We start from the raw sequence: 27,895 nt of genomic DNA, 5'->3' as shown, positions 1-27,895 counted from the left end.
GAACGTTCACTATCTGCATCCTGTGCAGCAGCAGCTTCTGAAGATTAGCTGTAAGCTATCGATTTTTGTTCTTTTTAGAATTTCCCTGCAACGAGAAACAAGCAAACAGAACATAAAACTCAGGTAAGAAAATCTAGACAAGAGAACATATAAAACCTGACATCTGACAATTGATGCCTACAGCAAACCCAATAGTACAGTCCAGTTGAAAATAAACAGCCCGCAGGCTTTTAATAATGGAAGCTCGTAACTGCTTGCTCTGAAAATCCCTCTGTCTGTACAGGCATAGCAGAGGAAAGTACCAGATATTTCTAATAAGCACAATAGTACCTTACTTAAATATGTTTTTTCCACAGGTTTCAATCAGATAAGACACTCAATTGCATCAATACCACTAATATTTTAAGGGCAGTGAGCCAAGTCAAATCATAATTCACCCTTAAGTGGTATTTCAAATATAAACCTTATAGGATAAAATAATGGCTCGAATTAAAATCAGTCACCCACTCTATCTTTTTGTTACAAAACAAATTTAATTTGGTCTATGCAGAATATTCCTAGTTTAGAGAAGAATTTGTTCTGCAGCTAACCAACTCCCATTTGACTTAGAACAATTCCACAAAGCAAATGTGTAGCTTGAAACAAACTTTTGTGCAAGTTACTTTCTGGGAATTCTCTGTCTTCCTATGCCCTTAAAATAACATTTATTTTTTTTTAAACTAACCAATCTAACTCGCTCTGAGTGATAATGGCCTTAACTGCATTGTTTTTATTTCAACCAAACAGCCCTCTACATTTGGTAACATTTGAAATTCGCTGTCTACTTCTGTGAGATTCTGAACTTTCTCACTACAGAAAGAATAGCGCTTTAAGTCCTAGAAGTATCACAAGTGAAAAAATCCAGAAAAAAAATTATAAAAACATAGTGCTATGATTATTAAGGCAGCCAAGAGCTTCCCTCTAAAAACAGAAGAGCTTATAGACCAAAAGGTAATTTTAAAAATTACAATGCCAAGTCAAAATATTCAAGACATCTGAAGAACAACAGTTCTGTACTTGGAGAGGGGGAAGAATTTACTCTAAAAAATAGAAGTCACCATCATGGGACCTTTAATCAAAACATGGAATTTTTTTTTAAACCCTCAGTGTAACCTGCCTCCATGCATTCCGCAATTAAGGAAAATAATGCTAGCTCACTAGTTTCACAGATGAGTGAGGAGTAAAGGCTTTCAAAACATCTCTTCCTCCCTAGAACCGTCAGAATAAGCTATATCATGGTTTAATCACTGACTGCTCAAAACAATAGAATTTTAATGTTAATGATGAAAACCACAAAAGCTAAAGATTTGTTTCTGATAAATGGATAGGCTCCTTGCTTGGAAAAGAGTGTGCATTTTAAGGTTGCAGAAGAATATAAGTGGCAATTTTTTAATTGCCATATTGCAATATGGAAACAAAAAAGAAAAAACATAGCTACCAAGAACAGAGGATGCTGCAACCGAGTCAGAAGTGCAGAAAGGACACTCCTACCAACAAGTTAATCATAAGCAGTTGGTGTCACGAGCTGGATTTACAAATAGCTCTATTTCACCACATATAAACAAAGGTGCTGATCTTCCACCAGCAGGTACACTTTGAAAGCCTACTTTGAAGCACTGATAGAAAGTTTCTCTCCTTCACTGAAACATGCAGGACCAAATCTGGAGTTTTCTTTCCAGCTGGCTGAGAATAAGAACTACAGCTTGTGAAGTGGTTTGTTAAAGGGTAGTACTGCAGGACACCCAGAGACTGCAGCCCGTACCTAGTGTTGACACCTGGCTACTTACCTTACTAGTCATCTTGAGTGTATCAATTTCTTCCCTTTGTTTAGTTAAGGTTTCATTCATACTGCAGAGATGGTCACTCATCATACTTAACTGGTCCTCGTAGCTCCTCTTCGTTGTCATCAACTCATCCTAAGGCAAAAAAAAAAAAAATTACCAGAAGACCTTGGTCAATAGTAGCAACAAGTGGCAAAGCAGTCAACTTCTACCTCCACTTAGTAAGCTACAGTTTTGATGCTGAATGTGTGCAATTAAGTTAAATCACTTTATGAAAGAAAGTTACCAGCTATTTTTCTTTTATCTGAAGTCTCACGCATGGCCTGTTCCCCTTATTTTTTCTTCTGTTTCCTTTATAATTTTTCCCCCCACTTTTTATGACTTACTTAAGACTAACAGCTAAGTTTTCCAACATTACTTCCAGCCAAGAAACAAGTTTTTAAGGGTTAGAGCACAGCCTGTACACAACCATACGTGGCATACAAAGTTGACAGAATCATCAATCCACATGCAGTTGCAGAGCTACAGTCTCTCCGGGATTCAAGAGATACGGTGGGGTAGTGTGCATAACTCGGACACAGCAACGAAGGGACACAGACACTTTAGGAAGGACAGGACAGAAAGGGGAGAAATCATGCTTTACTTGTAGGGGTGGTTTGAAGCCAATTAAGATTTCATAGGTGGGTATCAGAGACGAACAAGTCAAATACGACAGGTATCTGCTACAAGCAGATTAAAAAAAAAAAATATCTCGATCCCAGAGCCTGGTCCTCATGAGGGATTTTAACTACTCTGACATCTCCTAGAAGGGCAACAAGGTGGAACGCAAGCAATTCAATTCAGGAGTTCTCTTGAGTGTGGTAAATAATTTCTTGGTATCAGTGATCAGTAGGCCTAAGAGATGCTCTCTGCTGGACCTGTTACTCACAAATAAGGAAAAGCTGGTCAGGGATGTGAAAGCCAATGGTAGCGTTGGTTGCAGCAACCATGAGTTAGTGGAATTTAATATCCTGAGGGAAGCAAGCAAGATGAATAGTAGAATTACAGCAACCCTAGGTTTAAGAGAAGTAGATTTTGGCTTTTTCAAGGTCTGCTTGGCAATATCCCAGATAAAACTGCCTTGGAAATTGAAGGAGTCCAGGAAAGCTGAATGATCAAGGACAGAGCAAAGAACAGTCCAATGCTTAGGAAATGTAGCCAGCACGGCTGTACAGGAAACTCCCGATTCAACAGCTTGATCTCGTCTTTCTCTGCTCTGACCAAAGGAGGGGACTAGGTTACCTTCAGAAGACCCTTCTAACCTAAACAATTCTACAATTCAATATTATGCAGGCTACTAAACATACAAATGGGGCACCTGCTGTCTTTTCTTAGGAAGTTTAATACGTAATTGGAGATTAACATCTCATGCCGAGATGAATACTGATTGAGGAATTTGTTAAAGGAACAAATCAGAAGAGCACTTTGTGTTTATGAACAATTCTTTTTAGTGTATATCATTATATTCATTGCCTGTATGGAGCATTTTAGGTACTCAGCATCTCAAATGAGCAATAAAGACATGAACTAAATATAAAGAAAACAAAGGTATTTATGATCTGAACACTTATATATACTTTCTTTTAATATCACCTCCTTTCTCAGCTGTGTCAAGGGGAAGGACAAAAGGGCAGGACACTCACAGGACGTCTGGCCTAACACTTTATTTTTAATCACGGCTTCTTAAAGATTACTCCAAAGTTATTTTTGCTTAATATTAAGGTATCCATCTGAAAAAGAAAACCAACCAACCAAACCAGCCTGGCATCTCTAAGATTTTCAGTCCTAGGTGCTGGAAAGGTTTAAGAATTTGGTGTATTATCTGAAATCAGTCACAAAATCACTTTTTGACATAAAAAACCCAAAACAAACTCAATACATTTTCAGAAAAAGCCTTGACATCAAATGTGCTAAAGCACAGGCTTGGCTACTACAACCTTTTCCTTGCAAACATGTTTCACTTCAATATTATGCCTGGGATTTGAAGTGTATTATTTAAGTCTCCTCTCTACATACCATTAGAGTTTTAATATCACATAACTAAGAACCTAATAAAGGCATATCCATGCTTGATGGCTGTAATTTTTCTCCTCCAACTTCCCCTTACACAGGATTATGAAGTGCATCCATTACATTATGTAACATTTGACTTGCCTGTAATCTACTGATGTTTTGACTAGCCAGTTTCAGCTCTTCTGTGAGTGATTCCTTGGACTTCTCTGCTAACGACAGTCTTTTGGCAAGTGCTCGACACTTGTCAATCAGAACAGGACAGGAAGGGTGGAAGGGAGAAAAGTTAGTTCCAGAATATTGCCTCATGCCTTCTTTAACTGATTGCTTTTCTGTAATCTTTAGATTAAGAAACTTAGTCAGAGCTTGTGCACATTTTTAAATGCAAAGGTAATGTAATAATGAACATTACATTTTTGTTTAATTTTACAGAATTACCATATTGCCAATCCTTTAAATATATTTTTCACATAATTACTCGGAAATATTTATTAAGTAAAAAGCAATACAAACAACTTGCTTCATACATTGCTCAAATACCAGAGAAAGATGGCTTCTCCTTACTGTGTCATCTACCATTAAAAAAAAATATTTAAGATGATTTGCTCTGTTAACCTGGAGCTTTGTTGTATTCCACATCAGTTAGCTACACAGATTAAAATAGTCACTAGTTTCAAGAAAAATTACCTCACGATTTGAAAAAAAACCAGGAAACCATAGATATAGTGAATCATTTTGTTAATTCTTGAAGTATAACTTACTCCTAAGAAACGATTTCTCAGAGGAGAGCTGTTTTCATTACTTCATGACACACTTGAACATTTTTGAATGACATCAGTGTCACTTAAGTCAAAACCAGCTTGGTAACTAAAGCCAGCTGCTTCAACTTATATGAACAAACCTATGCATTATACACATTGTACTTCTTAATACACCCAAGAAAAGGCTATCAAGACTTTTTTTTTAAAGTCCTTCTACAGTATCCATTTTTACGCGTATTAGGCCACAGTCAAAAAAGCATATTTCAGAAACAGAATATTATGGATTTGTATATTTAAACTCGTTCTTATAACAGTTGCCTGTGGAAAGTCCAAAAAAGGATTTACTGTTTTCAGCAGAGACACTGCCTGCATGCTCACCTCAGCATGAAAGTGTACTGATTTGCTGTCAGCAAGCTGCAGATGAGATGTAAGTTCAGCTATCCTTGCCATGTAGTGGGTCTTTATCAGGTCTTCACGAGACTCAACATCTGGAGCCTGGCAAAACAACAATTTAAGCAGAAATTTATGTTTATAGACTGAATATTTGCATCACAACATTGTCCTCTCTACTGACATCTTCCCTCCTGAGGCCTGGCTGCTCTACCCAAAAGCATTAAATTCCCCAAATACAACAGACAAATTATAACAGGTCATTCTGCAATTTGTCGCTCTGATGGTGACTCTCCATGTCAGACTTCTCTAAAGGACAGAGAGATAGCTCAAGATGAAGACGTTAGCAGCATTTAACATATCAAGTCTTTGATGAAGATAATACTCCAGTGGACTCCTTTCACCTAAATAGAAACTTACTGGCTTTTCCCAACAAGGAAGGATTCCTTCATATAACAATTTCAGAAGCTCCCAACAGTCAGAACTATTTTCAGTGTTGTACGTTCCACTAGTTTCTTTAGACATCTGAACTTTAAAAAGCAAAAGACTACCATTCTCCAGTTTCCTGTGAGTTACAGAGTAACTCATCAGAGGCACCTTTCAGGTGACTGATTACCTTCACGTTTGGCACTGTACTGTATCTCTGAGAACCTGTAGCAGTGGTTACCCACCCTACTCTCTGCTCCCTCCAAAGAGGAATAAACTAAAACACAAATCCATTCCCTGCAGTATCAGAAAAGGGAAAGCACTGACTCTTAACTAGGCCCAGTTCCTGCTGGGCAAGTGTTACACTACGGCAGTGCTACACAAAGAGTTTTTAGCATTTAGGCTGACAGCTAGTTCCCAGCTCCTTTCAGTGTGACCTCTCATTTGGGATAGCCCGTACTCTAGTGTTGAACACCAGGCACTAGACTCAGTAACTCTTGAGCAACTTGAGCCCTTCCTCAAGTGTTAAGAAGCGAAGCTTGGAATGCAGTTAGGGTTACTGAAGTACAAACAGACCACCACTTTCCTCAAATTACAGAGACTGTGACCACAGTTCCCACTGCTCCAAATTGCTCACATGAATAAAAGATAACAGTTCACTAAACAGAAAAAAATTGAGAAATAAGTCAATTTCAGAAAACTTGAGCATATAGTATACAGACTACATGGGCCACTATATAATAGTATTCTTGGTAATTAGACCTTTGGAATAAGTTGAACAGAATCAGAACTGAAGTATTTGCCAGATGTATTTTCGTAATGTTTAAAACATTTAAAAGATTACCTTTTCATTATCAGTAGTTATAGTCAACATTCCAATCTAGAACAAGGAAGAAAATACATTTAAATGAGAAGTGCAGAAATAGATACCATAGCTGCAAGTCATTTCAGCTTCAGCCATAGAAGGAATTTAAATTAAAAAAATCTTTCAACAGTTAAAACTAAAACCAAATTTAAGTACTTCCACCTGTAACATAGACAAGGATAATATACATTAATGCCTTGAACAGAATTAAAACTGACATTAACTCTCCAAATATATCCTTTGCCTCACAATGTTCACAGGGAAAAAAGCAACAAAATGCAGTTCAACAGTTTGATTACATGAAACTAATTCAGAGGTACATTAGTACACTGAAACATTACTTTTTGTGTCTAAGAACAGGAAAAGCCAACCTGGATTTCTTAAGTATCTTCTGAATTCCTTTCTTTCCACTTTGACGAGTAAATTACATCAACAGTTCAGCACAAAGCACTGAAAAAACTCTAGCAGAGGGGTGTACACCAATATCCAGTTTTGTGGAAGAATATCTTCTTAGAGAATCAGAGGGTTTTTTCTGATCTCAAAAGGACTAGGTTTATGGTAAATATTTATACAGTATGAGTTACATCTGCACAATGCTTATTCTCCTAAAACCCTTAACAGATCAAACACTTAAAATGTCAGTTTACTTCAAAAATCAAGAATTTCAAGACAATCCACTAGTTGCTTTTATCCTGGAGCATGAAAGTGGCAGGGAAAAAAGGAAGAATCCTGTTGAGTGCTGAGCTGAATAGATTGGTTATTTGTTACAGATGACATCCCTGTTAATACCACTTCAGAAGTGGTAGTTCAGAGGAAAGGCCAACTCCTTTTAAATACTAGTAATAAACAGGAAAAAGCTATTTACCAACATAGAAAAGGACAGAATGCATGCCATATCCAAAAGCAATTGCTGAACCCAAGTTGTATGCACCTATGAAAGCTACATAAAAATTATTGTTCCAAGGAACACTGAAAGCTTGCATAGCTTCTTCAAGTTAAAACTACGCTACAGCTATAATAAGTCTTATAACCCATTTAAAAATACTAAATACCTACTTCAATTTGCTTTACCTAGAGATAAAAAAATTATTGGAAACTCAGAGTCAACTTGAGATACATACTACTTGCAAGGCTTCCTAACTAGAGAGTCAGAAAAATCCAGAAGTTAAGCACCTATTATCTCCCCCTCAGTCATACAAGTACAGAACTACAATTAAAGACAGTGAACAAAGTTCCAAACTCTGCAGAAAGCATTAACAGCAGCTTTGCAAGTACAAAGAGCCCAAGTGTGAATTCATTTCACCACAGTCAAAAAGCTTTCATTATTAGTGCTCCACTAATCAACCAGTACTACTGCTAAAAGAAAGGGGATTTTTCCTCTACTGAAGGGAAAAGGTCACTTACCAGACTAGTACTCTTTATAGTATTCTTTTCTGTGGTTTCCTTCTTTTGTTCAGCTACATTTGGCAAAACAGAACGCTCTTGTACAGCTTCAGTTAAATGTCCGCTAAGAGAGTTCTTCAGTTTTTGGTTTTCTTTTTCTAGCTTTATTTTAGCCAGCTGGGCCTCCAACATCCAGTGTTCTTTTTCTTGTTCAAGTTTTGCAATTTTCTCCAAGCTCTGTTGGACCTTTAGGAGGGAAAGTTTACAGTTCAGGTTACGGAACACAGGGCGGGTGTAAAAAAAGTCAGGCACAGGAAATGTTTGAAGCCAGTATTGTTTTAAACCATTACACGAGTGAGCTAACGAGTAATGCGACAGGTAAACAACTACGTAGGCTTAACTGTGCACAAAAATGACCACGTGATTAGTCTGAAACACGCATCACTGTTATGGCTCATAGAACTGGCAACATCATATTAGGTGAAAAAAATGACAGCAGGGAAGAATTTTGTGAAAACTTAAATTTTATGAAATTTTAATGAAAATTTATTGCCTGGCAATAGCATTGTCTTGTTCTATGCTAGGAAGACAAACAATCTCTCTCTTCCCAGCTGCTCCATCTCAAATAGATGGAAGAACACACTTTTCCAGATAAGAAATCTGCTATGGGACAATCCACATTGTGTGCTCTACGTACTTCTGCTGAAATTCATCTCATCCCTACTAATACTTTGAATATTGGACACTATAAACAAAAACTACTGAAGTCTATTTCTTCTGTAACGACTGTGACTGAAGCATAGCCTGTATATTCAGGGTAATAAATAAGCTTTAGCATTAAATTAGTCTCATTCATAGGAGATGGGCAAACTGTGTAGGCCTTTTAAATACCCTTTAATCTCCCTCTGCCTCACCTTCAAGAAAAAAAATAAAATACAAGCACACTGCAAGAATGGTAAACTGTAATCTATTAATGGACTCATTGCTGTTAACTAGTACTAATAAGCCCCACATAGTCCAAATAGGCACTCAAACCAGTACATAACATTAGAAATTAATACTTCAGTGTTATTCAGCATTATTCTTGTATTTATTTTGCATTTATCTGAATTCTTAACAATTGCCTGACTTTATGTATTTATAAATGAAGAAGACATCGATGGCATAATCCTGTCTCTTATAACTACATGTATATTCTGCAAGCATAGAATAAGTCTCTGATAATACAGCCCAACAAGGATAAGTTTTACTTTCAAAACTACAAGACATGTACAGTCTTTAATTTTTAGCTTTGGTATATGCATATATATGTACAAATGATGACACATAAATGTGTGTAAACAATTTGTTACTACTTTGCCTTTATAAAATACACTATCATATATCTTAGTAAAATTTAGACCAGAATACCTGTTGTGCAAGTCCTTCTCTACTTTCTGTGGAGCTCAGAAGAACTCTGCGATTGGCTAAAGCCTCTTCATAAGGCACTGAATCTGCACAAGGCTGCAGAAGGATGAAAGAAACCTCAAAACATGTTTTGCTGTAGATCAGAGTATGTATTCTACATTTGTTTTCTTATTGTCCTCCTTACTTCACTATAAGGAAGAAAAATATCTTCCAAGTGTTTACTAGCCCGTGGAAAAAATGGTTTGAGGTCACAAAAAATACTGTCCCCAAAATGCATAACTGATTAAAAAGTGCTCAGAAAACTCCAAGTATTAATTCAAATTCATCTTAAGGTCCACTTTACACAGAATGCAGTAAAGTGATTTAATAACACCTGGTAAGCACACCTTTACTTAATTGTTAATTTTAATGGAGACAACGGGGAGATCTGGCAGCATTCAATCCTTTGGTTCAGCACATTTTCTCCAGCACATTTCTCTGACAGTTGCTTTTCTTTTTTTTTTCCCAGCTCTCCACTGTCTTTCACTAAATGCAAGTATAGGAATATGATGTCATTCACTGCATATTCCTGGTGAATACAGGAGGAAATTTAAATAAGCAGCTACCCTCTTCTTGGAGCTTTGGCACAGAAATAATTAGTGGAAATGGGTAACAGCAGGATTGGCACATACCCTGAGCTGTGAGGGCAACTATGCTCTCTAAAGCTTTCGATAACGTTATTGCTCTAAGGGTTCCATTTCCTCAGCCAAAGGTTTTCATTCAAAGAATCTCATCCATTCCAAATACTGAAAATCCTTAGTTTGCATTCCCTTTGGCACAACTATCCACAGGACTGTGCTTTCTCTGGGCGATCATGCTAGCTGAACAAACCTTCTTCAAAGACTTCATGTAAGCAACCGCCTTTTTCTTGTACTGCAGCATACACTCGGCTGAAAGAGGGCTGATGAACTCCGTTCCTCCTTTAGGGCCATAGCTCAGCGAAGCAGTGAAGTGATCCAAGTTGTTGCAAAAGAATGAGGCAATCTAGACACATCAAGAAAACTCGCTTTTTTTAATTATGTTGACCAGATTCAGAGCAATCACTCTTTCAAAAGAAAGGCAAGTATTTAGTGAAACTGGACTTCACAACAAGAATTTCAAACAGGCTACAGGCTCTTCCACATAAACCTTAGACCTTACTAACACAAAGCATCCTTTTCACATTACCTATTTTTATTACTCATTCTGTTTCTAACTTGTTGCCTGAAAATACCTTAGAACAAACCTGATACTGTAGATTATTAATATCAGAGGCCTACAACATTTTCCAAATCATTCAACTAAGCTTTATTTAAAAAAAAAACAAAAACAAAAACAAACAAACAAACAAAAACTGCACAAGTTAGGGCATTATCTCAAAACAAAAATATCCAGTACCTTGCCTGCTCCATTTGTTAAAGCCACAAGAGAGGATAAAATACAGTCATTTGTAGTTACAAGTTTCTGTGTGGCAGTTGGAACATCTTGCTCTAAAGTAGCTTTCTGACTGTAGTGTTTGGAAATACCTAGAAAAAGACAGATTTATGTTAAATGATGATTTTTGTCCACTTTGGCAACCATTTCCAAATTCAGCTTATGACCTCAGGCTTCGAATGCTGGTCCCCTCTAAGTTGTGGAAAAGTTTAGTCTGGATACTCTTAGTTTTTCAGTATACTGCCTTAGACAACTGTCTGTGATCATAAAGAATATTACACCTGTTAAACAAGGCAGAATAACGGCGTATATTTAAATGGACTCTATCCCCAAAATCAAAGCTATATAGGGAGTCAAGCTAGTCAAGAACTAGCACTTTCTATTTCCATAAGTTTACATTTGGACACTTAGAAGCAGAAATTTTTGTCATGTTCAATATCTGAATGTTAGGCTTATATGACTTGGAAAAGTAATTTAATTGTCAGAGCAAATCAAAAAGACTACTAAAAGTTTAGAATGCATCTTTCTATACTTGGTAGTTCTTTCAGGTAAAATTAACAGAACAGTTTTCAGAGAGGGAAAAAAACACCGTATGTCATTCACAAAAACATCTTACCTTAAATATCCTAATCAATTTCAATGGCACCAAAATTTAAAAAGACTCAAGCATTTATCATGCAAAAACATACATTCTCAACTTGGCCTAATTAAAGTAATTATTACATTTTGCACCTATTTTACAATAAAGTACTACTGCTACAGAATGGAGAAATCCCAGGTCACCACCGCCAGAAGTTATAAACTGAGGCAAGCCTAAGGAGTGGGAAATTAGTTTGGGTTGGGAAGGAAGAGAGAAGTGACAAATCAGGCATTCTGGACATGGGAGCATGAGATGTTAAGCACAACATTTCTCTTCCTTGCTAATGAATGCCACTGACAGTTCTCTTTGATGCTTCTATTTCCTTTGTTAAAGTGTACGTTGGTTGATTTTACATTTTAGTAACTACATTAAGAGGCAGAAGGTATTTATTAATAAACTTATCTATGCTACAAAAGTCTTCCTTTAGTGTCTCATTTTGTTTGAGGTACAATCCCTAACAAAATCTTTCTTTTTTAAACAATGGGGACTCTGTAAAACAGGGCCATACTATTGATGTTATTACTAAAGGAAAAGAAAAAGAAACCAATTTTCCTTAAAAGTATAAAAGTTTAACGTTTAAATAGCTGACTACTGTTAAAAACAATTCACCCATACTTATTTTTCCTCCCCTGGGAAGAGTTATATGGTACAGAAATTCTAGATATACAGAAACATCAGTGTTTAAAACCCCTCAATTTGAGTCAAGCATCACTTCACTGAAAACGTAACATATCTATGTTGCTCTGATAAAAGGAAGATAAGCCATTTTCAAGGAGGAAGTTAAGTTTCAAAAAGAATGCAGACTTCTTCGTATGCTTTGGTTACATATTCATGTAAGCATTGTAATCAAGCTAAAACCAGTAACAAAAAATTCCACCTAGAAGTCAACAGTAACTAAGTAGGAGAAAATATGTACATTTAATGGCATTCCATCCTGTATGTTAGTTCTACTACAGCAACAGAGTTCAGGAAGTGAAGATCTAGGACGATCTATAGCGCCACTTAGAACAAAGCTAACATAACAGAGGAGTGAAAAACACGCATGTATGTCCAAAACTACTTAGTAGGTTTAGTTTCTTATCTTACTTTGTAAAGGCAAAAAATTCTAAATTTATCATATTACACATTCAACATTGTTACAGAAAGAGTACATGTGTACTATGTTAAACAGAACAAAGCAGAGCTGAAACATAACAATATTCCTGTACTCTCACTTTTTAAAATGTCATGAAATCCATGGAGACTTGCAGCAATGTTTGTAAACACTAAGCTGTAATTTGTCCGAAGAAGTCCTTCTGGGTTTGTACCTACAGTAAACAAAAAGCAAAACACACAGCACTAAGATCTGACAACGAATGTAAAGAGTTAGCTTTGAAAATAGTTCAATTTCCACCTACTAGAAATATTTGCATGGAGTATAAGAATCATAACAGGTCCATTTACTTAAATTTTCTCTTTGATATCAACTGTACAGTTACACCAAATTTTGCCTGAGTAGGCCAGTAAAAGACTTTCAAGTTTCCTAAATTTCATTCATATTTTATAAATATCAGCTGTTTTGTTCTCAAAAAGCAATTACACATGCAGAAGGATTTACATGTTCACTGCTGTAGGAAGGACCATCTGGGTACTTCTGAAAAGACTGAAATAACCTGAAGCCATATAATAACTTTCCTCTTACAGTATGCATTTTGAAATAGTTTCCTCACACACATACACACAAAGGTTTTACCTAATTTTGTTTAGTCATTACCATGAGAGATTTAGTTTAATAATATTATGAACAGAAGGAGCTGAAAGGAATAATTACTAATAAAATGTAGTCAATTAACAATTTCATGATTAAGAGATGACAAAAGACATACTGTCAATCATACTATAAAAACCTACAGTCATTTCTTCTCCTCTGCGATGAACTGTGACTACCTAAAATGTGGTACATGTGACTGCTTGGTAATCTCCAAACCTGCATCACCTATGTCTATCCAGAATGAAGAGTGTGGAGCATTACAGAAACACTCTACAGCACAGTCTCCCAACCTGGATAAAAGAGGGTCCAGTATAAGAGAGCACACTGCCAAACTCCCTTGCTTCATAGCTGAGACTACACGTAAAGAGTAGCATTAATCACCTTTTCCTCTATCACAGAAGCTGTATTTTATGTGTCTTGTTTAAAAAAAAAACCAAAAAACAAACAAAAAAACAAAAACAACACACACACAAAACACCCCAAACAAACACAAAACCAAAATAAAACCCCACAAGTGGTCGAAAAGGAAAACTAGTACCCTTCAGTTGCAATGCAACTAACTGAGCCCAAACTGGCACTTACTTGGTAATGCAAGAAGACTAATGTACGTATGTAGTTTCTCAAAGACTGCAGTCAACCTTTTCATGTCTCTGTGGAGCTCCATATTTCTAGCTCTTAAAGCAGCTGTGCAAAGAGAAGACTCACACTCTTCTTCCAAACTAGGAATATATGAATTATTTTTTTTTAAGAGTGAGCAATTATCTTAAAATTCATGAGTTTTGGAGTAGATAACTAGTGTTCTCTACAACCTCAGGCCAAAGCAACATCAGACTAGGAATTTATTTTAGAAAGGTTAACATCTCAGACTAACTTAGCAATACATGAAAATTACCGTGTGCACATAATACGCCCATTTCACTGCAGAAGGGATGCACATCTGGCCAAGTTTTACTACACTGTTATATTTACAGCATGACAAACAATTTTCAGACAGGCTCAAGAAATTAACTGTTTCAGCATATCATATCTGAATAGCATCAATGCTATTAAATAGCATTAAGAAACAAAAAAAACCTGTGCAGCTTTCATTAAAATTTCATCTGTGAAAGGGGGGGGAAAAGGCTTTAAAATACATGGTTTAGCTCTAATGTCCAGCTGAAAAAAAAAAAAAAAATGCATAAGCTAAAGAGGCTCAAGAACCAGCAGGCAAAATCAAAGGTTCTGCCTTTTAAGCCAGAGTGGTTTAAAAGTTGACTTAATATTGGAGTTGCAGGTGTTGGCAGTGCTGTATGCCTGACACTTAGTGCCCCTTTAATTTGATGTAGCAAATCAAAAGTACCTTTTTAACTGATAAGGAAGAATCTTCCTTAAAAAACACAAGTAGGAGGCTAAATGTTCTGAGAAGGCCTTCAATTGCACAGTGGTTTCCTGGAAAGAAAAATAATGCATAAGTATTTTTGCTCTGTAAAAATCTTTTTTAATACCTAAAATAAGAAGTCTTACCAGGACCGTCACAGTGTCTTCTGTAATACTCTCAAACAAGTGAAGCATTCCTTCCTCCAGAGGGCGAACATAGGAAGCATTTTCATGAAGATACTGTGAGAACTGAGTACAGAGACATTTTAAAAGGGTGCTTGCTGCAGGCTCTTCCAAACTGTTTCAAGCTTACAATCAAACTGTCCACTTTGGCAAAGCACCTGACATCTTAAATGATCCCCATGATGTCAATAATAAGATATAACAGTCAAGTGACATACAGCAACCTCTTCTACAGGATGCACAAACACACACCTTGAGGGAACATGAGAAATACTGAAGACGACAGCGGAAATCCAGGCAAAAAGCCATGTAGGGCTTTGCCACAACACCCTGTCACAATGTAACTGCCATGCACACCAAACCCTGGCTTCAGTTTAAACATTCTTGCATTCCTTGCTCAACTCCATCAAATTAAGGCTAGATCCATGCCCCATTAAGCCACCTGAATAACTTATCCTACCTTCCTCTCTGCTGTTGTTTGTCTCTCAGCCCTTGTCCTGTGCAGCAGCACGAACATTTGCACAGCTATGCTGTGCAAGGTATTGAACAACTAAACTGAATTAAAAGCGAGTGCAAGAGATACAATCTTTAATCTTTATCTGTGTCGTTTTCAAGTGAGGTCAAAGCCTCCTTATACCATTACAAAGATTTGGTGCAGTAACTAAGCAAAGGGATAATTCTTACTTTCAAGAACTAGGATGAGTGTGAGCAGTTATGGAACTTTGGCACCACAGAACTGCCTGATTTCACTAAAAATTGCTCAAGTAAATTCTGTGGCTGACTTCGCCTTCAAAAAAGTATACTGAAGAACAAAGCTGTTTACTTTTACACACAATTAAATTGTAACGGTCCTGCCAGTCTTCAGTTTTGATACCACAGTATTGCAAAAAGGTTTTTTGACAGATTGACATAGGTAGTCAAAAGTGACCTGTTTTTTTTATTTTATCCCACAGAAAGACACCTGCACCTTTGATTATTCATACCACAACAGTAGCCAAAGATCCCAGGCAAATAGGGTATGAGAAATTTTAATCATTTCTTGTATTATTACAGTGCAGTAACACAGTGTTAACAGAAAAGAGAGATGCCAAGCTCTCATTCATGCATGCACAGATCTGGATGGAATTAGGGAAAATTCCTAAATCTAAGGAGGAAGAATTAACACATGCAGAATGCTCCTGACTTGTGTTGCAAGAGAGAGGACTGGAGTTATCTGGCATGATGCTGAAGACCCAGCAGAACCCAGCAATCCAATACTTAAAGAGAAAAGGAATACTTGAACCTGGAGGGGAATTGTCCACATGTACTTTGAGTGTTTGTTGGGGAAAATAGCTCGAAAGCGCCAGACAAGACCTGGAGTTGGGGAAAAATAAATCAGTGCAAGTGTGCTAAGCCTCTACTTGACACTTGTCTTACTTTCTCTACCACATTAAAGGGAGGTTTTTGAACCACTCAGTAGAGGAGGCAAGATCACGCTGAGAACACTTGCCAAGCAAATAGGTAAATTAATCAAAAATACAGGAGCAACAGCAGCTTCAGTGAGGGATAAAAGATGCTTCACTGCTGGAAAGTCACAGCAAAAGCCCTGAGAGGTAGCATGCACCGAGGCAATTAGGTCATGAATACACAATGGGGCAGACTACAAGAGACATAATTATGAAAACAAACAAAGCCTGAACTACCGAATCAGAATCAATTATCAGAAAAGGAGAATCAAATTACAGTTCTGATTAAGTTGCTGTGTGAAAGCACTTTTCTGCCAAAAAGCAACAGTGTTAACTAAGATATCAAGAAAAAAACACGAGACAAGTGAAAATTCCATGTTATTCTGTCTGTGTAAACTGCACCTACAGAATCTATTCACCACACTGGGCCACATAAACAAGGGGACACAGTATCTGCCCAAAAGAATTTGGAGGACGTCACAGCCACTTAGTTTCACAAGGAGGATATGCCATTTTGAGTCTGTTTGGTGGCAGGAGCAAGAAAATGTCGTTCTCAAACCAAGATCTATGCTAAAACTCTGTAAAAGTGTATGAAACAGTTGAAACAGAGAAGGTAGAGTGGGATTCTCTAGCTGATGAACACCTTTGCATGAGTATTTATTGCTTGCAAAGAGATTACAGGAGGTCTTCCCAAGAAAAGTTCTGCAATAGTTAAAACACTGCCACTGCATGTGTTGCAGTCATTTGATGAATGCAAATCACACCCGTCTCAGTAGCTTGTCTGAACCCTACAAACCACTAAACTGAAATGACAATCAGAAAACAGAGTCATCTGGCAACTTAAATGCACATAGGTCCACTTGCACTATGAAGTCAACAATTCTGATTTTAAAGGAATTTTATTCTGAGGCATACATATACGCATCCCCACCCAACTCCTTGTGCACAAAGCTCTTTCCCGTGCTTCCCAGCATAGAAAGTTAAAAGAAGCAGGTTAACAGCTCTGAATGATACTCGCAGAAAAGTCTTCCCACGAAGCTGCACAGAAAGAGACTGGAAAGATTTCTTGTAATAACTTCAACACGCTTTACAGACTTGAAGCATCGGAACACTTACAGGAAAGGTCTTTACACAAATAGCCCAAAATCAGGTTATAAAGCTTGGTTTTGCCAAGGGAAGAGAGTCTAAGTTCTCTCCTTCATAAGCCTACCTTACATTCAGTTTATTTCACATTAAACACTTTAAGCACAAGACCTTCCATCTCAACATGTCCCACATCCCAGTACATTAACTAAGGCAAGCAGTTCATTACTGGTGCATTTCAAAGTAAGTCAGCTGAATTTTTGACAAAGGCACTCTAGTTTAGTACTTAAAAAGCAAAGCCTTGATTTGACCATTATGCTGCTCTTGTGGTAGAGGCAGAGTGGAAAAAATTCTCTGCAGCTACTCCTTCACCCACATTGAGGAAATTCACCCAAAAAAAAGACTGGTCATGCAGAGAAGCTGCCTCTCAGGAACACACTCAGAGCGTTCCAGTAAAGGTGGCAGAAGTTTGCATGACTAAGATTATTCACTCATGAAAGTCCACATAATTGAATACACTTGTAGCTGAAAACCAAATATACTTGTAGCTGAAATCTGTAAGCTTTACCTTCTGATTTAACGGTGATATAGTGTCTGTTGCAGAATCAATGGGAAAGATCTGAACCTTCTGCTCAGTGTACGTATGGAAGTTCAAAAGAGCTGTTACAAGTTCTTGAACAAAAGCCAGCGCCTGGCCAGCAAGGTCTCGCAACTTCAGCTGTAAAGACAGTTATAAAATTACTATATTTGACTTAAACAGGAAAAAAATAATCTATGGTCGGATGCAAAAATTTGCTATAGATGATTTCTTTCTGGTCACTAGTTCAGCCTAAAATACATAGCAGCAACTAACTTGAACCTATTTTACAAAGCTTATGAGTAACCTACAATGCCACACAGCAGGGCATGTTTTTCTATGATGACAAAGTATATTTTTATTTCATAAAACAGGTGATGCCTTGCCACTGCTGCATTTCTTAAACTACAGGCCACCAGAACACTTAGAGGTTAGTACAACTGCAGAAGCCATCTTTGAAAGTAGGATTTCTGAAGACCAGTAGAATAATTGCTGACAGCAGCTCAGTTCTTTCAGTGTGGTGACAGTAAGAAATCTGCAACAGTTGGTTGTTCGGAAACCTAATTGTATTTAGCAAAAAAACAACAAGGTTTTCTCTCAGAATAAAAGATGTCTGCTTCTCTAATCAGCAACACACAGTTCTTATTCTCCCACCTGGATAGAACTGAGCTGCTGCTCATGAATAAGGCTGTTTGTGGCTTTAGTGCAGTAGGAAGTGATCTAAGAAATGAATCCAAAATGGAACATTCTGAAAAAGCAAAGGCGACAGAGAAGAAAACCACACTCTGATGTGATTTATCGAGGTGAGAATAAGGTGAAAGTGACATTTCAGCCAGGAATGACTTATCATTCAGAGATGTATTCCTAATGCATCAATGGAGCGTTAAATCAAGTGAATCCTGATTTTGGATCACGGATGGTGGCAGTTAATGCAGTCATCATACTATGTTTGTGTACCTTAACTAACTACACAAGGAAGAAGAACAGAAAATATTACTGGATGGTGTCCTTTACACTGCAGGCTGTGCTAATACACCACCATTTTGCCTCCACTGGCAATGCCAGTCATAAAAATCTGTCCTGGAACATCTTCAAGACTGCAGATCTTGAAACATGAGGCTCACTGACATAGTGCTAGCAGAAAACAGTCAAGGGAGAAAGTCTCCACAGAGTTGTTCAGATTTTCCTTAGAACTCAGCAACAGGTTGATCTAAGGCTACTTCTGTCACAAAACTGGACAGTAGGTCATCTGTTAGGAACAACATCTCTTTAGGGGAACTTCTGAAGAAAATAGCAGTTATTTGAAATCTTTCTGCAGACATATCACACAAGCAAAAAGAAAAAAAAATACTGAGTGCTGTGGTGCCCACCCTCAGTCGTAGGGGAAAAAAAATACACAAAAAAATTTTGACTTAATCAAGTAAAAAAGCCTGTAAAAAGCCTGAACAGATTTAGCTATTCACAGAAAACTAATGCTCATTTTTGGAAATCAAGTTAACCACATTCCCAAGGAAAGTGTTGGAATTACAGCAATGAACAGAAACTGTTTCTTTTTTTGAAAAAATAAAAATTTAAATTGATCAGGGGAATTCAGCTGCAAGTAAGAGGTGTTTGGCAAGAAGTATCCCACAAAATAAATGAACCATGCAGACTTCTCAAAGATACATGATTTATTCCTTAAAATCCTTGTCCCTCAAACTGAGTTGCTTCAGTCACATCACCTGAACCCCAGAGAGTGTTTGCATTTGTAGATTGTCCATAGTGTCCATTGTGACTAGTCAAAATAATTTCAAGATACCAAAACTACCTCTTCGCGACAAAAAACTTAAGACTTCTAAACCAATGTAGTTTTAACCAACTTTAAAAATCAAGTGTTCTAGTTCTAACTTACTTCAAGTTGGCACAGTAAAAGGAAAATTTCATATAACTTTAAGGGACAAATATCAAACCCTATTTGTCATTCCTTTTAGAATGGCATGTCTGAGTCAATACCTACGGCGACTGTCAGCCAGTCGTCAATGGATTAGCCCTAGTGAAGCATGGCTGAGCAGACAACCTGACACCTCAACCTAAGAACAATACAGACCGCCTTCTGAAAAGTGCAGAGGCTCTGTGGACAGAAATTCCCTTGGAAGTAGTAAAACAGGCTACTTTCTGCCATTTCGTGTCACTAAAATGACTGGTTTTATTCAGTATCTGTGTAGAAAGTTGCATCTTTACATATGAAGCCACAAAAAATGCTTACCTGGTACCTTCTGTTGTGTAATGGCACATTCAGAGCATTGTATCGATTAGATCCTACAGGACAAAAATTGAGTTACACACACTTATTAAATCATGACTTGTAAAGACACGCTTATTGATATACAGTTGTTTTTCTAACAGTAGTACTACATTTGTTAAAGAGAATATTATGTGGTGTTTCTAAGCCAAGACTCACTGGATTGCCAACCTAGTGCAGAACTTTGAAGGCTCACCCCTGCAGCACCCACCAGGTGAGCTTTTAGAGAACTTGATGCTATTCAAAACACTGTCGTCAAGTTTTAAACTAAATGAAAAATGCAAAAGCTACCAAGAAAACCTACCAGAAATTCAACAGCCTGTTTTCACCTCCCTGCTCCTACTCCTCCACTACCTTCATTTTTTTCTCCTATCCCAGGTCCTCCTGGTCTCACTGCCAGAAGAGTGCAGATTGCTGCCTCCCAAGCACAACCCAGTGTTCAGGCAATTTACAAAAGCCCCCAGGACCCAGCACTGCTCCGGTGCTCACAGACCGATTCTCACGCCAAAGCAGTGCAAAGGCTGAGCACTCCTGACTGCACGGTGTCCTCTGCCCTTCAGCTCATGCAGTAGCAGTTAGGAAGGAAGAAAATAAAAAAGGCTGCTTCAGGTAAAAGTCCCCAAATTCAAAGAAACTTTTCTCCCCTGAAAAGATAAATGAGTCTGAGAGAAGCTACAGATAAGAACTAGTCTGGGGGTTGTCTGATCATGAGACACACTGACAGACTTCCTGCTAATAGTAAGTGTAGACCGTTACTGATGCAATGCCTCGTTAAGTCAACATCTCTGCAGCCACCAGCTTATCTTAACTTGCTGAAACTCCTGAATATATTTTGCCAAAAATAATACTCTGAGATGAGTAACTCTTTGTGGAGAAACTGTTCCTTCATCTTTTACAATATTCTGTCAACACTGAGACAGACAAGTGGCAAATTACCTAAGCCTTCAAAACTTTTAATTTTAATTAGATGCATATATAAACATAAAAACTTGGTATTTTAAGATCACTAGACAATTATGATGAGTATTATGAATATTTATTACAATTACCTCCAAGTGTCTGTCCAACATTTCTTACAGCTAATACATTTTAACTCGTAAGAAGTACTTCCTCCAGACAGATACCCAAAATTAAACAAGAAACCCAGACCAAGGCAATACATACTTGTGTCATTAAAAGGTACTTTTTCATTGATTATGCATAGAGATTCTTCCAGTCTACTGCCCAAAGCTGCTTGAAGATTCTTTAACTGTTGCTGGCTAAATGACAAAAAGACAAAGGGAAAGCCACACACATACACATTGTAAACCTTTAAAATATAACCTGTATCACCAACACCATGGCTCACCATAAGCATCTCTTGCGTAAAGGTATCTGTCCCTAGAAGTTAGAAATAATACAGTAGGAATCATTCTTCCTGCTTTATGTCATATTTAATATAGGACATTTTATTTTAACCCCTAACAAATGCAGTGAAAGACGAATTAATGGTTGTATATTGTAAGTTCTATTCTTGAAAAGCTCAACTTATTCCAGAGTTGATCTTTACGTTATTTTCCAACTCTGCAATTATTGTACAAGCCATAGGAAGGTATTCCTTTCCACTTGAATTTGAATGAGACTGCAAAATTACCTTTAAATTAGTTACTATATATCCAATGTGGTTTTCCAATATACAAGTAGCGAGTTGGTGATAATTCAGTTAACTATGTCACATCACTATGAAAAGCCTATAAGGTGTTTCTAAAAGTCCCATATTAAAATACTGATATGGTCCATTCCCAGAAGACTTCACAATTATGCTTCTGATGCACTCACATGAATTTTCTCCAGATCTGCTTCACCTGCATTTGACTGTGTATATAGATGTGAACCTAAATTCTTAAGATGACTAATGAGATGAACAGCGATATTTTCCAGCATTGTATATATGTATCAACAAAGATTACTGCATATTGATTCAGACCAAATTCCACAGTTCACCCAACTCAGGCCCCTGAATTCCTTCATTATTTTGCTTCCAGTTTGACATTTAGAACTTCTGCACATATAGTGTAGGGCTGGAGGGAAAAGTGTCAAAGTGACAGTTGTGACATTTTGGTTTTGTTTTTCTACAAAAATGTACAATACGTGGAAATTTATCACAGCTAACAAGGAAAAAGAATTCAAAATAAACAAGATATGAAAAAAATGGCCAGTAGGTAGCTCATGCATGTTAATAAACGTTTTTCCTGAAGAGCAGCTCCAAAATTGCATTAAAAAAAAGTGTACAGCATGAACTGCAGTAGCACTGGGCATGATAGAAAATAAACTGAAAGAGAAACCACAGAAGTACAGATGTTTCCTTTTTGTACTAAAGGAATGGCAAACAGGCAGTTTGATATATTTTGCTTTACATTCTGCCCTTTAATTTTCAAGCCATGCAGGCTGTCAAGTCTCGTATCTCCTGGCTTTCCTGAAAAAAGTGTGGGTGTCAGAAGCACTCCCTGAAAGAGCGGGGAAAGAAGAGCAGTATTCTCAAAGACATCTTGTCATACGTTCATTACATACCAATTTTCACTGTTTAAAATAAAAAAGTGTCAGATTTTATCACATTTACAAAGCCTCCCTTCTTAAATGGTTGGGTAATTAACATCATTGTAAGAAACTGTCTCTGTCATCACAAAAAAAGAGACAGACAAGCTCTGAACTGAATAATAGCAGATTAAGACTACACTGTTTTTCAAACACCACAAAAAAGCGAACAGCAGCAAAACAGCTGCCATCCCCTTTTGCGAGCCATTCTTAGTGAAACCCTGACCTGTACAGAGGAGAGTTATTGGAATTCAAGCATCTTCACATCTATCAAAACAATTAAAATATTTCAGGGTTACTACTGGGAAAAAAAAAAAGGAACTCTTCATCTGATCATTCACTAGGCATTTAGTGCGTTAAAGATCTGTACTGCACATATATCTTTAAAAAATGCACCTTAATAATGACCTTCAGAGAAGTGCACCCTATCTGATTTGGCCCACAGTCCTCAACTTCTTCTCATTTTTTATAACTTGTCTTCAAGACAATGAAGGTATTCCAAAACTAATGATTCAATACTTCAACAAAAACTTTCAAATATTCTAGCTGAGTGTCATACCTGGAGCTAAAGCAATTGTTTCAAGAAGCTTTTGGGGTGGAGAGAGATTTCTGAAACTCTTTCAAGTCAGTTGTCTCAGCATACCTTACAAAAAGCTTCGTTTTCGTAAGAAGTTTGTAAAAATTCCCATCTTTGTTTCACGTAAGTTCAGTAGCTTCTTTACTTTTTATAGCATTCCATTACAAATAAATTCTTTAAGCTTTCACCAGCTTCAGCTACTTAAAAAAGCCCGGTGACAAAACTGCTCTTACTGAAAGCTAAATCTGTGGAACTGATTGTCTAGTTAGTTACATACTCCGCAGACAGAAAAGGAGTCAGACCTGCACAGTATTGACATTAACGCACTTTGGTCTGGTATTTTGAGTTTTATCAAAGTCCTGGGGCTTTTTTGGTGAGTTGGTTTGTTTGTTGGTTTTTTGTTCTACTGTATTATTCTCTAAAAATAAAACCAGTTAGTCTTTCACAGCAGCTATTTCTTTAAATCAATTTTTCATTATATTAAATAAAAACACTTACCATTCTTCGGTACGAAGCCTACAGTCCTTAGCTTCTCTTTCTAGTGTCTGAGACTTGATCTTTATGCAAGAAGATAATCTCACAATGTAAGTACTGACACAGCAAGACATTTCATTTCAAAACTTTTCAAACTTGCAAGTAAGAGAAAAAAACTCCTTACTTCTAATTTGGCTTTATCACTCTGCAGTTTTTCTATGGTATCTGTGTATTTCCTCGTTAAACTGTCCACCACAGCTTGGTGCTGGGCAGCATCAGTTTCCAAAACCTCAAGTCTAGTCCTCAGCTCCGCTTCTAACCGTTTGTGTTGCTCATCTGCTTCAAAGAACTAAAAGAAAAAGGGGAGAGCTCATATGAAAGCTTCATTTTACCATGGAATCTAGTTCTATCAGTTATACCACTTTAATTAGCCAGTCCAGCTTAATAACAAGTATTGTTTTTCAGACAAACACAAGTTTTATGATGATATTTACAGACAAAACATTCAGGAACAAAGTATTTTGTGTCTAATATTAAAGTTCTGTAGTATATTAATATTTTGCCAATTATTAGAATCAGTAGTAGACACTTGAGAAATTAAACTTGAGCCATAAGGTTTTTCTCAAGATTTCTAAGCAAAAGTAAAATGCACTCTATTCCAGTCAAGTAATTCCTGACTTATTTATGGCAACTTGCATAAAAATATTTTAAGATTTAAGGCAATTCTGAAACAGTTACTAAACTAACAGGAAGTTTCCGCTCAGTACCGACTATATGGCTATGTATCACCAAAAGTTAAAAACCTAAATAAGAAAGCATGTATTATATGACTTATTACGCATATTATCTTGAGAGTCTCAAGTCAAAATACTCTTACTTAACCAGTAAATATCTTTATAAACAAGCTACACAACCTTATCTATTGGTTTGCATACAACTAAGCTTCTAGATCCACTAGTTTTCAGATGACATTTTATTTTCTTTAGCTTTGTTCACGTGACCAGTTTTCTGTGCTAAAAAGAAAGGCCAAAAAAAGTTTCCCTCACGAGTATATGTAGTCGTTCATTCTCTTCTATCTTCTTCTGAAGATCTTCATTGAAAACACTTTTCTGCTCTTGAGTTAACTGAGACGAGGATTCTGCGCTTTTCTACAAGAAATAAAATGCATTCATTACCTCCAAGTCTCTGGCAGTATCCAAAAGCCCACCCCAAGCATACAAAAACACTTCCCATCACTAATTCCACAGAGAGGCACGCGAGTATACATAATCTTACTTACACTAATACATCAAAAAGCACAGAGCATGAGCCTAAAGGCAGCACGTTCTCCTTCCCACCACCGTTGCTGTATAGTGGTAGAATGTTAATCCGCCAGGAACCCAGGAAAGCCGTTACTCAGGCGTCACTGTTACATGTGCATGAAACTGCTTGTACGGGCAGGTGCCCAGACAACATCATTTGAATTCCACACGACTCCACCAGCCTGTTGTATGAAATCTTATGCACACATGCTTATTTGGTTTGGTAGCTGTACATAAAGCACATCTGCCCCCATCAAGTGTCAAGGTGTAGGCTGGTCTGGTATCAGCAGAGACCAGGAATAATCACTGACAGCACTAATCCGCGGCAGGCTGCAGCACAAGGCGGCACTGGAAAACACGGGGTCTTCATTGTCAACCAACTGCCCTGAGAACACAGACATGTCTCTGCCAACTGCTTCCTCGTTTCTCACCCATTTTGTCCAAAAGAGTCAGAGGTCACCAGTGAATCCCACACTGCTTCTCTGCTCTACCACACTGCTGAGCAAAGGTAGAACCACCACCAAACAAAAGGGAGCCTTTTACGTTTAAGCTTAACGCCAAAGTTCAAGCACCTGGGACAGCTAAGCCACCTCTGCATTTGACGTCAGCCTATGAACTACATCACCTGAGATAAGGGAAAATGTTCGTCTCCCTCTTGCCCAGGTGGCCGAGGCAGCCAACATTATCTTGGCCTGCATCAGGAACAACATAGCGAGCAGAAACAAATAATCGATTTGATCCACTGTACTTGGAACTGGTAAGCCACATCTCAAATCCTCTGCTCAGTTGCAAGAAAGTGTAAGAAAGACACTGAGGCACTGGAGCAGGTCAAGAGAAGGGCAACAAAGCTGATGAGCGGGTCTCAAGAACAAGTCTTATGAGGAGCAGCTGAGAGGCTTGTGATTGTTTAGTCTGAAGAAAGGAAGCTCAGGGGGACCTTATCACTCTCTACAATCACCTGAAAGGAGGCTGTAGAGAGGTGGGGGTCAGTCTCCTCTCTTGTCCAATAGGACAAGAGGAAATGGCCTCAAGTTATGCAGGGGAGGTTTAGGTTAGACGTTGGGAAAAACCTCTGCACTGAAAGGTTTATCAAAGACTGGAACAGGCTGCCCAGGGAAGCGGTTGAAACGCCATCCTTGGATGTGTTTAAAGGCCATCTGGATACGGTGCTCAGGGACGTGGTTTAGAAGTGGGCCTGGCAGAGCTGGATAATGATTGGACTTGATCTTTTCCAACTGAAATGATTCTATGATTCTACAAAAAGCACTGCAGTCTGACACAGATCACCTATGTCCATCTTAATCTAAATAGCTTTAGATGCAACTTACACGGTCCCCCAACAGCAAGCCTCTGAAGCAAGGGTGACATGGAATTTACCGAGGGAGGGCTCAGTACAATGTACATACTCAGTGAGGCCCCATAGGTTAAACTAAAGGGAACATGTTTAAAAGGTAGTACAAATACTTTGAAAAAGAAAAGAAAATACAGAACTGTGCATTCTGACATCTGAACAGCAAGGGAAGTCAGTGGCAATAGTTCGCAGAGCTACTTAGGCCAGGCTGACATCCCTCAAAATTTGGAAACACTTTGAGTGAAATGATAAGTTATATAACATGAAATAAAAGAACAGAAGGGTCAAACTTCATTTCGAAGAATGAGCTACTATGGGGCATGAATAATGCAAGTCAAAGGTACTACGCGTGTCAAGGAAATGAATCGCAAAAAACGCACAAGACTTCAGGGAGAAAGGAAGGAAGGTGATCATATTACTAATCAGTTAAATGATTTCTTTAACGTCAGTCTTGATAGCTATAGCATTTTGGGACCTAACAAAATGAAACCATTACACTAATTAAGAGGGTTTCTCGTAAGAGGTAGGTAGCAAAGGCTGCCTGAGAATTAAAGTCCAGACATGCCACTCCTGGAATCCTGATGTTACCTACAGAAGATGTTAAGACAGAACATGGCATAACCAGGTTTAATCAGTATGCATTTTGGCAAAGAAAGATAGCGGTACGGAAATTATTCTGTCATTTTGAAATAACATAAGGAATACCAGCTAAAGTTTAGATTCAAAGCATTTGACAAGATTCATGTAAGAGCTGACTAGAAAAGCTACACTCACAGGCTGAATGGTTAGCCATCAACATCAAAAGTACAAAGCAAGGAGGTGGGGATAGGAAATGAGGGGTTTTCTTCATATAACAGATTAGTAGTTTTCTTCATATAGTAGATTAATCACAGAACTCCAAGACCTTTCCCAGCTGTTTGAACACTCAGGTATCTGGAAAGGGAAACAGCAATTCAGCATCAGTTAGCTGATGCACTAGAAAGAGTACAGGACTATGTAGCGCATATTATACCAAACAGCACCTGTTTTGTGGGTATTTTCACAAATATCAGTTCATAACACAAGTTCTGACAAAAACATTCAGCTCAACCCCTGACACAAAGCAACTACTGCTAGAAAGCAGAATAAGACACTGAGAGGTGAGAGGCAGACACCTGCTAAGCAAAGTTTTTTGCCTTTAGCACATACCTTGTTCTTCTTGCCCCTCGTTTCACTTAATGCAAGCTCATCTTGAAGTAACTCCACCCGCTTGGCAAGCTGCTGATTTCGGAAGGTCAAGCTGTCCATTTCTTGCTGCAGTTTTCTCAGTGACTGATCCTTCATCTTCAGTTGCTCCTGAATGACAAAAAAAAAATAATTTAATATACAAAAATTTAACTTAATGACAACAATTTAATTTTAAATCTAATTTTAAAACTTTCACATATGCTTTTAATAAGTGTCACATTTAAAAAAAACCATGCTAAACAAAATTTCTTCATTATTTGAACGCTGAAGAAACACAAAGTCAGCACCTACATTACACAATGAAGACTAGATGGAGAAGAGAAATTCTTTCACTAATTCAAGTTTCTTAATTCTTTTAATTACAACACTTTGAGTAAAAAATATTCCTATTTACCTTTTCCATTTATTTATTCTGTCACAGCTTAACACATCTGACATGAGCGACTTTTATAGATTACCTTCAGAGAAGCAGAGTTTGCTTGTTCATCTACAACCCCTTTTTTCAGTACTTGGTTCTGAGCTC

The 27,895-nt window shown here is 37.6% G+C and overlaps 1 protein-coding gene across 1 annotated transcript; it reads right to left on the bottom strand.

The window, feature by feature from the left end:
- Positions 1–55: 55 nt before the first annotated feature.
- On the bottom strand, positions 56–27,895 carry PPP1R21 (protein phosphatase 1, regulatory subunit 21). Its single transcript, XM_009865070.1, has 21 exons — positions 27,831–27,895; positions 27,334–27,480; positions 24,540–24,641; positions 23,678–23,842; positions 23,518–23,576; positions 21,033–21,127; positions 19,833–19,885; positions 17,579–17,728; positions 14,447–14,548; positions 14,283–14,371; positions 13,526–13,662; positions 12,408–12,500; positions 10,518–10,645; positions 9,972–10,124; positions 9,105–9,197; positions 7,716–7,940; positions 6,291–6,326; positions 5,009–5,125; positions 4,014–4,112; positions 1,827–1,955; positions 56–85 (listed from the first exon to the last, which is right to left on the bottom strand). The coding sequence occupies exons 2-21, from the start codon at positions 27,466–27,468 to the stop codon at positions 56–58; spliced, it is 2,190 nt and encodes a 729-aa protein (XP_009863372.1). The 5' UTR covers positions 27,469–27,480; positions 27,831–27,895.

This window comes from Apaloderma vittatum, unplaced genomic scaffold (assembly GCF_000703405.1).
Source record: "Apaloderma vittatum isolate BGI_N311 unplaced genomic scaffold, ASM70340v1 scaffold4640, whole genome shotgun sequence".
NCBI lineage: Eukaryota > Metazoa > Chordata > Aves > Trogoniformes > Trogonidae > Apaloderma > Apaloderma vittatum.
The sequence above is the reverse complement of the archived record's forward strand: the minus strand, read 5'-3'. Positions and strand labels throughout refer to the sequence as shown.